Raw genomic sequence first — 10,721 nt, 5'->3', positions numbered from 1 at the left:
TTTACACAATAAAAATTAACGACTAAGTAATCTAAGTTTGAAAATACTATTCATAAACACATTTTATTTTATTTTTGTGATGTAACCACTAATTCACGGTTGTCGGATTTTTTCATTTAATTGTGCTTTATGACCTACCTACATACATACCTGCCATTAGAAATGGCGCGACATCGTTCACAAAAGGATCCTTGTGAAAGGGGTCACGACCCCCAGTAACAGAGAAAATAAAACAAATATCATTCAACTCTTTAGACTTATTTATTTAAAATCGTTTTAAATTTTCACTCACAATATATTTTATAAAAAAAAAATACTTAAGTATTACAAAATATATTTTATTCATTCTAATGTACCTACGTGTAGGTATCTATATGATATTTTAAGTAGGTAGGTAGCTTAAGCTTATATTTAAACTCTAAGAACTATGGACGTTTACGTAAAATTCGATGTAATACAAAAGGCCACGATTGTTTTTTAACGCGCAATTATTATTTTTAAGAATTGCTTAAAAAGTACAACTTACAAGTTTATCAGTAAATTATAATCACAATATGCACGAGCAAACGCTCATACAAGCTTAAATTTGTACATTATGATGATTCTAATTTAAATGCGAATCTTACTTAAAAATATAAACTCTATTTCTTACCTAATAGGCAGTTTATAAATGGATATTATTGTCATTAGATAAGTCTTAAAAAATAATTTACATCACAATGTGTTGGAATGTAAGAAATAAAAGAAGATATAAGTAGAATAAAGGCTTTAAAAATAACAACTAATCTTAAATAACTATACCTAGTACATTTTATCCAACTTATACAATTCTATAGTAGGTAGAAACACGAATAAAATCTACACTATAACATGATTGGCACATGATGTTACAGTTAAAATTAGGTAGACATTTATGCAGACATACTTAAAAATCTTAAAAGGTACAATAATATGTATTAAGTATATCGATTTTATATAAAGAAGAAGTATATTTAACCTATTGTTTCTTAAATAAGAGTATTTTGTAGTTCCTACTGAAATTAAATAAAAAATTCACTTAAATATGTCTTGTTTACTTAAATGTCTTTTTTTGTTAAGTAGAAGCCGACTCCACAAAAATAGTAAGTAGATAAACTGTTTAATGTCACGTTATTTTATTAAATAACCCAATCAATCCGTTTATTCTTTTATAGGCAACTCCAGGCGGCACTCGGTCACGATCTTAAACTGGAATTCATAGTCAAGATAGGGAATTCTCTAGGGGATCTATTCAGAACGACATAGGTACATGGTTTATGACATATTCATATATCTTTATGCAATGCTATAAAAATGACCATGTTGTCTGAATGCTTCCCTAAAAACCCCTTTTCTTGACTATGAATTTCAGTGCTAAACAAAACTGCCACGTAACAAGCGATTATCGTTTTTAACATAAGTTTTTTATGAGATAGTACTCGCGACTCAAGCATTGCTAAAGTGTCAAAAAAGTTATCGAATACTTAAGTCCCCAGGGAACATTTAAAAAAAAAATTGAGTCAGACCCGACAAAAGTGAATACATACAACTTGACACTTCCATTAAAAAATGAACCTTAATAAGTTGCGTTAAGTAAGCTTATAATTAGCATGTCGCTAATAAATTAGTTTAAATTAACTAATTAATTAGCTTAATAAAGAATTTATAAGCTTACTTAACTTACGCTGTTGGAGTTTATGCCTATTCCACAAAATGACCCAACGCGCCTAAAGAAGTTTTCACTTAAAAAAAAAAAACCTAGGTATTCCCGCTTTACTCCGAAAATACTTCGTTTGTTAATTCGGTGTTCACCTATTTCTATGAAAAAGAAAACGTTTACGGAAACTGCACGGTAAAACGTCATCTTGAGAGTGTGCGGTCAAATCGTAATGCATACATTTCGAGTTCTCACTTGCTCACACACATGACACTTGACACAGAGCGAGACAGAGTAAGCGAGTTCTCAAAATGTACTCACTATATAAAGCACCAACATACGACTTAAGAGCCAAGAGTGTGAACGTGTTTATAAAATTACTCGTTTTACAGTTTCAAGAGACCGCATTTCCTTCAGGAGTTAGTTTCAGGGTTGGTTGTTTAGTTGATGAGTTGTGGCCGCAAGGGCAGCGAGCCCTCGACCCACAGGTTGGGTTGCTGCATCATGTTCTGCCACAGGGTGATCTCTTTGCCCACGCTGTCCATCCAGTTAACACTTGCACCCATGTAAGTACCTATAAACAAGAAACATTAAAAAATTTGAGACTATGGAGATTTGAAACCATAACATTTTAGCAAAAGACAAAGATCACAATTAATTCGCCAATAATTTTTTTTAAGCATGTCAACTGAATTCAGAGAATGGGTTGCGAAGCAGGCTGAATCGGCCAGGGCGCATACCTAGTTTGAAAAACCGGTAGACATTGGGGTCCCAAAGAACTGCGACTTCACATCGGAAATCGCAGCGTTGCGTCGGCGCAGTGGTAAGCGCTGCAGTCCAATTAGTGGGAGTTCGATTTCCGGGAGGGTTTTGGAATTTTATAATTTCTAAATTTCTGGTTTGGCCTGGTTGGAGGCTTCAGTCGTGGCGAGTTACCACCCTACCGGCATATTTAGCGTTCCGGTATAATGCCCTGTAAAAACCAAAGGTTTAATGGGTTCAGGTTAGCCCACTTTCATCTTAGACTGCATCATCACTAACCACCAGGTGAGATTGTAGTCAAGGGCTAACTTGTATCTGAATAAAAAAAACGGTAGACAAGCGACATCAAACGAATTGCAGGGAGCCGCTGGTTACATGTGGCTCAAGACTGTGGCGTGGGGAGTTTCTACAAAAGACTTATGCCATATGTCCAGCAGTGGATGTCTATTGGTTGATAATGATAATGATGAAGTACGTACCGGTGGCCAGTGAAAGTCTAACAGCACCCATGAAGTCATTAGAAGCGAGTCGATCCCGGTCCCACAGGCTGAGCTCGAGCGCGCGCGTGGCCAGCTCCTGCAGCGTGAGGCCGCGGTACGTGAACGTGTGCTCCCAGCGCGGGTTGAGCGAGCGCCGCACCACCGTCGTCTTCTGCTTCGCGAGACGACCTCGCTCTGGTAGGAGGTAACTGTAAAAAACGTTGTTAGATCGGATCGTTAATTAACTTGAAAAAAAAAAATGATATGTCGGGTCCGTGAATGTATACGGATATCCGTGGATATGTATATAACAAATACACTTCGATTAACCTATTAGAGCGCCTCTCGCTCGGCAATCGAAGTGGGATAGCGATAAGTAGGAGTGCTCTATCATTCATTCTATCATTATCATCATTTCCATCATCATCATGATCAACCCGTCACCTGCCCATTACTGAGCACGCGTCTCCTTTCAGAATGAGGAAGCTATAATCCGCCACGCTGCCAAGTGCAGAATGGCAGACTACACACACCTTGCAGAGCATTATGAAGAACTCTGATGCATGCAGGTTACCTCACGAAGTTTTCCTTCGCTGTTGAAGCAAGTACAGTGAAAAAAATGAACATAATATGCCTGCTCAGAAAAGTGAAAGAAGAGTTAAGCGCAGCTTTAGAGAAACGAACCTTTTACAGAAGACATCAGCGAGGCCGTTGGGCTTGGTGGCGACGAGGTTCTTGGCCTCCTTGACCAGCACGTGCAGCGTGCCCTTGCCGCGCGCCGCGTCCGCCAGCTCGAACTTCAGCCCCACGATGAGGTCCCCGCGCGAGCCCTGCTGCTCGTCGAACTGTTCCGTCTGCAAACGCAACCACGGATTACCACACACCACTGGCAAAACCGGTGTATAAGGTTATAAGACCGCTCTCACTTTGGGTACGAATCTATAGTGTATCTGTCGATTCCGAAAGGAATATGAAACCAGACTATAAAATACCGACAAAAAACCCTGTATCTATTGCATGTTTACGTGCCACACTTGTCTTATGAACTGAGTGCGCACACTGATTACGTTTTTCTCTGTCATATTCTTTCCTGATCTGGAGACTGTGGTCTACCTAGATGGTCTCGTAAATGATACTTACGTTGAATCACTTTGATCCCACAAAAATTTATGTCCAAGTTTTTCGAAGTCCATTTTATACTTCAAAAGTACGACGACAAAAACATACTCGTAACAGCCCAAGTTTGAATCGACTTGGAAGTTGGGACGTCAGAAGTATGCGTGTGTATGTATGTACCTACGACTAATTCGCACCCAGGATCAGGATCGTACATGTTTGTTTTATATTTCTTACGTGTTTGCCCGAGCGGATTTCTTACGAAAATGCATGCAAGGTGAGCGCGAGTCTGCGCGACCTAATGAAGCATTCGCAGAACTTACCCGTTCGTGAAGCTTGTACCACATGGGCGCGGGGTCGTCGAACACGACGTCGGCCAGCGGCAGCGTCACCTCGCCCAGGAAGTCGTTGCGGCCGAACATGTCGGCGTGCCACGCGCTCAGCCACAGTGTCCGCGCGGACAGCGAGGCCAGCGGCTGCACGAAGCTCAGCGTCTCCTCGAACACGGGGTTCAGGGTGTTCTTCTTCACCTTTGTCTTCCGTTTGCCGGCCTTGGACTTGTCTGGCAACAAGTACACCTGGAAACAATTTTTGATCAATTAATTGAAGTATCTCCAATCTCTCAAATATATGTGCTTCATCCAGAATATCGTCTGGTTTGTCTCGTTACCTACCTTAACATAAGGATCAGAACGGTTTCTTTTTACGTCGACCGGCGCCAAATCCCGACATCGCTTGACGCCCACTTCCAAAGCTCCGAGTCTGTAGTTGTATAGAAGCGAGAACTGGACCTCGCCCTTCACTGTCACGCTGCCGCGTAAACCTTCCCCGGCCCCCGAATAAACGGATGCCATGGACTCTGACCGTGCCTGAAAAATAGGAAAAAAACCTGTTAAAACCCAAAACGCCTCCTCTTTTTGAAATAAACATACCTACAAAGACTTCAGATGATCATCAGAAGATTTACTGTGGGAATAATTGCTATTTAAACTAACAACAAACACAAACAGCAAGCTAGCAATATTTTTATTTTGGCAATGAAAACTGCCGCTCTAAATCTGCCATATTCAATCCTACGGTTCTTGGAGACGATCAAATATGGTCAGAACGAACCAAATCCGCTGAACCATATACGATCGTCCATTAAAGCTATAATGCTGGCAAAAGAATTCCGCCAACTGCACGTCCTGCAATCAATTTATCTATAGGTACTCATACCATAAACGTGCTAAAGGATCGACCAAACAAAACCGAATAAGCAAGACAGAAGTAAACAAGATAGCAATCTCACTGTGCATTATTATAATTGAAATGTTAGATTACACTCTTTTGCACATTGTGTCGAAACAGCGAGCTCATGAGACTGAACTGTTTTTTGTTTACAACTATTATCTCCTGCCACACGACATGCCATCGTAATACAATGACAACATTCGCGACTGTGTTTTGTGTACTTAGGAAACAGTACGCTGCTGTTATGTTTACGAGTAAATTTTTGCGATAAGACGCACGATACTTCGCTCTTTTTATGAGTGCATTTAAGCTTCCTTGACCTACTTAATTTTTCTCATAAAAAGCTTTGTTCAAAGTTTCAATTCTAGTTTGAATTGAATTTTTTGACCGTTAAAAATTCGCGGAGAGCGGAGGAGATATTTTTGATTCGGGTAGAGAACACCGAATTTGCAAGAGAAGCAAGGAAAAAGCCGCAGATCATTATAGAAAGATGTCGTTTGTTTACAGGACCTCTCGCCCTGGAAAAACTATACATTACAAGTGGCATAGTCTCTTCAAGAGATCAATTGGAAACGATTAGCACATTATCGCGCAAGTTTTTGGGCCTATGAGCCATGGAGCAAGAACGGGGAATGAACAGAATAATTTTGCCTCAGAAATATGAAACTTAAGCCCTGAATCACAACAGTAGCCCATGTTTTCTGGAAAATTCCATTCGGGACAGTCCAGAAAACCCAGGACTCATGGCAATGTTAGTAGTGGGCGTTTTCGCGATAGCGGATATGGAGGTTTTGACAGGTTACCTACATATTATTAGGTATACCTACTAGAGATTTTTATCAGTAAATAATACATTTTTAACTTTTAACTAATTGTAAATCAAAAACCATTCTAAATCTCATCTTTTAGAGACTGTATCATAATAAAGCTACTAGAAGTATTAAAGTGCTGTCTTAACAAATATTACAATTTGTTTATGTATCTCTTCGCTCGTAGATGGAGAGAAAAAATTGTTCTTAGGTACCTACCTACCTATTATATCTTCTTAATTCTAATATGTGTAGGTAGAATTTGAGGTACAAATCAGAATTCAGATAATATGTTAATCGCTCCGTATAAAAACTGGTTAATTGACTTTGGATTAAATTAACAGGGCTCTCTCCGTCACTCGCTTCATACAATCGTAGTTCCAATTTCATTTGAATATTAAGCAACCTAAGTCCATGAAATTTTGCAGACTAGTCTAGAAACTGATATCTGTGTCTGTGGTGTTTTAGATTTTTCTAAAAATATGTAGTTTTAAAATTACAGGGGCTCAAAGATTTGTATGTAAATTTTTAAGACCGCGCTGGAAAACCACAGACATAGATATTAGTTTCTAGAATATTATGCCTGCAAAATTTCATGGACTTTGATTGCTTAATATTCAAATGAAATTGGAACTACGTTTGTATGAAGCGAGTGACGGACAGACCCCTCTTAAAGCCCAAGTATATACCTACCTAATTTACCTCTGTAGCTACCTATTGTTTAGTTGTCAATAATTTCCCAACTGCCCAACAACTACCTAGGTACCTACTCACGGGTTCCGTATTAACTATTAACTATAAATTGCCATTAATATTAAATAACATAAGTTTACATAAAAACTGGTTAATTAATTAGTCGTTTAGATTAGTAAGTAGGTACTAGGTACGTACTTACATATACTTCACAACACGACGCACAATCATAATAATATTAGTTATATTTACCTACTTGTCTATGGTATGCAGCTAGGTACTTAGTTACTGATATTAATTTATTATTACGAAATATTTTTTAAGACTACGAAGTAAATGGCTATTAGATATGAATAGGTACTCAGTAAGTACATAATATTAATAATTCAAATAGCTAAGGTCTATTTTTGGTTGACCTTTAAGTTTATAACAAAATTATATAGGCAAAATCTAACAACCAATATTATGTAAACTGGTTTTTTGACGGAACTGACTTTTATATACATAGATTTATACTTATACAACATTCTTTAGATATTTATCAGTTATTTACATTTTATACATACCTGAAAATAAAATCTAGGCTAAGAGCAATTTATCTAGGTACTTACTATGTTTAGTACATATTATGAACACTTCCCTTTCCGTACCTACTTCTTAAGTAGGTCCCTAATGGATGTTGATAATTTTTTAAATTATTTTGACTTTGAGAGTGTCCTTGTTTTGCCTGCCCGATAACAAATATAAGGCAGACCTTCGCCTTGGAATATACATATTATAGGGTTTTAGTGCTGTAAATCTACATATTCGGCATAGTTACATTTTTCTCATTTTAATTTTTTCTTTAACTTTTGCTATGCGCAGGTGCGCCATAATGGATTTATCATGACGTTATAATAATAAATAATTTATAAACGAAACTTTATAACAAGCCACATTGATCTGTGTATACTCAAATCGCTACCTAACAATCACCGGCGGATCCAGAGGATACGAAACCACCAAACAATTAACCATTTATAAAAATCTAGTAATTTGCGATTTAGGTACCTGCATGACAACAAAATTAACTTACCTGGGACCCCAAGTTATATTACTTCTCTTTTTTAATTTTCAGGGTTCCGTACCTCAAAAGGAAAAACTGAACCCTTATAGGATCACTTTGTTGTCTGTCTGTCCGTCCGTCCGTCCGTCCGGCCGTCGTGTCTGCCAACCGAATCCGAGTACGGAACCCTCAGTGCGCGAGTCTGACTCGCACTTGGCCGGTTTTTATATTTTTATATTAAGTAGGTATTTAAAATCATTGATTTACCTGGTTAGTACTTGGGTAATTATAGTCCTATATGAAAACCACTTAGCCGATATTTCTATAAAATGACTTTATACGATTTCACCTCAAGTAGGTACCTAATGGCGGCGCTCGTGCATGTGAAACGGGTCAGAAAACCACATATGGCATTGAATACATTTTATTGAGTCTGCCCACTCCAATCTGCAGTATAGGGGAATTATGTTACAGCATTTCTTAAACTAACCACAAATTGTAAACTATGTTGCCTGCATCCATCAATATAGTAGATATGAATTAGGTAAAAAGTTTAAAACTAAAACCCGACTGCGATCGTCTTAGTAAACGCTGAAATATTATTAGAAAATTGTTTTTCAAAGAAATGAGACGATCCGTAGGAGAACCAGAGTAATCGACATAGCTCGGACTGCAAAGCTGAAGTGGCAATGAAGAGGGGACACAGTTCGAATAAGTGATAGACGCGTTGGGGGTCCCAAGGGTCTTTAAGGGCGCGCTTACATTTAAACCAAAAAATGCGAGTTTTCGAGCTCTAAATTTACCATCATAGGAAAGACTTCCACATTATTGAATACATGTTTAAAATAAACCAATCTTTCGTATTGACAATTAATGTAACATTTTTGCGAAAACTAATTCATTTATTTTGTAGTAATCAATCTCCCGCGCCTAGTTTTAATGAAAACAATAACAGACTCAACTTTGAAGCCCTAAATCTGTCCTTAGAAATCATCTGATTTACTGGAAAAAATATTTAAATATTAGAAATATAGTCCTATTGACACATAATGAACTAAAATATGGATTTTTAATCACATTAATGAACAAAAAAAAAAAAACTGTCACCAATTTTTGCAAATTATATGGCTAGTTTAACACGATTTTTTGTATGGAATAAAGCATAACTTCATTGAAAAATTTATGTGAAAATAAACTACGTTCTTTAACGAATCTATTTATTTAGTTTTGGTAACAATCCATTTATTTGATCTAATATAAAAATAATAATAAACATCACTCCAAATTGCAATAAGCAGCCACGCAATAAACAAAATAGTCTTTTTAAATATGGTACTCGTACATTAAATGTCAATACGAAAAATTGGTTTATTTTAAACATGTATTCAATTATGTGAAAGATTTTCCTATTGTGGTAAATTTAGCTCTTGAAATCTTAAATTTTTTGATTTTTGTGAGAGCGCGGCCTTAACACGAGGTATCGTGAACTCGCACCGGTTGGAAGACGCGCCACTAGGTAGAAGACAACTCACGAGTACCTATTTTATTCGATAGGTACATATCTATAGATAGGTAGTATACTACCTTAATGTGTTAGGTGTTTTATATACAACGATTATAATATAACCTTGTCCTTTACAGGTTTTATAATAAACAAGCCCTCTTCATTATTCATTAATCATTCGAGTTTATAATTTACTATTAAAAGATACAAACTACGTATTATAATCCACATAATACCTACATAGATATTAACTTGAAGGCACCACGTTTTTAATATAATATTATCATTATATGTACTAAGTATGTTTTTTAAATAATAGTAAACTGGAGGCGACCATCGAAAATCTAAATATACGTATAAACGATCTTGAACAACGATCCAGGTCAAATAATGTGGAATTGCAATGTATTCCTGAAAAAAAGAATGAAAATCTGATTTCAATCATCGAACAGTTGGGAAATGTCATAGGTCAGGATACAACACCAGATAAAATTTTAAACGTCACAAGAGTAGCTAAAGTTAATCGTCTGAGTACCCGTCCTCGATCCATTATTGTTCAATTTAATTCTCCGTTGACTAGAGACAGTTTTTTAGCGGCAGTTATTAAGCATAATAAAAGCAATCCCACCGATAAGTTAAATACTTCTCACATTGGAATTGGAGCTGTAGGCGAAAAAAAGCCCATCTATGTAGTCGAACATCTGTCACCAGAAAACAAAGCCCTGCACGCCGCGACCAGAATTAAAGCAAAAGAAAAAGGATATAGATATGTTTGGGTCCGTAATGGTCGTATCCTGATTCGTAAGGATGATAGCTCCGATTACAAAATAGTGAAAAATATGGACTTTTTAAGTACATTAAGTTAGTGTGTAGGGTAGAGGTCATGTACTGGTGTCATATTCTCCATAAAATACGCGTCATTAAATATTTTATACCAAAACGTGCGCGGGCTTAGAACCAAAACGCACGATGTTTACCGGAACGTTGCGATTAACAATTATGACATCATTATTTTGACTGAAACCTGGTTGAATAACTCCATTTTAAGTAGTGAATTGTTTGACTCACGATATAACGTATATAGAAGAGACAGGCAAACTTCTAACCTTAGCACTAAAACAGATGGTGGCGGGGTATTAATTGCTGTTAAAAAAAGTATTAACTCCAATAGAGTTGTTTGTTGGGAAAGTAATTGTGAAGATATTTGGGTTATTGTTGATGAACCTCGTTTGAAAAGTATTAGTCACTTTGCTATATGTGCTGTATACCTCCCGCCACCTGTTAATAAGAACGTACTAGAACACTTTTTGAATAACTGTAATAAAGTATCAGAGCAACACAATATGTTAACATGTATAATTGGCGATTTTAATCTCAGCTGCATTAACTGGAATGAACCTTTTGA

General features: G+C 37.0%; 1 protein-coding gene across 4 annotated transcripts in view; it reads right to left on the bottom strand.

The window, feature by feature from the left end:
* Nucleotides 1-245: 245 nt before the first annotated feature.
* LOC123867648 overlaps nucleotides 246-10,721 on the bottom strand; it is an 89,804-nt gene continuing 79,328 nt past the window's right edge. For all 4 annotated transcript variants that reach the window (XM_045909800.1, XM_045909801.1, XM_045909802.1 and 1 more), the window contains 5 exons: nucleotides 4,707-4,901; nucleotides 4,356-4,610; nucleotides 3,601-3,770; nucleotides 2,917-3,125; nucleotides 246-2,249 (listed from right to left, as the gene is read on the bottom strand). In XM_045909800.1, coding sequence (XP_045765756.1) covers nucleotides 2,116-2,249; nucleotides 2,917-3,125; nucleotides 3,601-3,770; nucleotides 4,356-4,610; nucleotides 4,707-4,901 — 963 coding nt within the window. In that variant the 3' untranslated portion in view covers nucleotides 246-2,115. The remainder of the gene's footprint in view (nucleotides 2,250-2,916; nucleotides 3,126-3,600; nucleotides 3,771-4,355; nucleotides 4,611-4,706; nucleotides 4,902-10,721) is intronic.

Source organism: Maniola jurtina, chromosome 8 (genome assembly GCF_905333055.1).
Source record: "Maniola jurtina chromosome 8, ilManJurt1.1, whole genome shotgun sequence".
Lineage (NCBI taxonomy): Eukaryota > Metazoa > Arthropoda > Insecta > Lepidoptera > Nymphalidae > Maniola > Maniola jurtina.
This window is presented reverse-complemented; position numbering and strand designations above follow the sequence as displayed.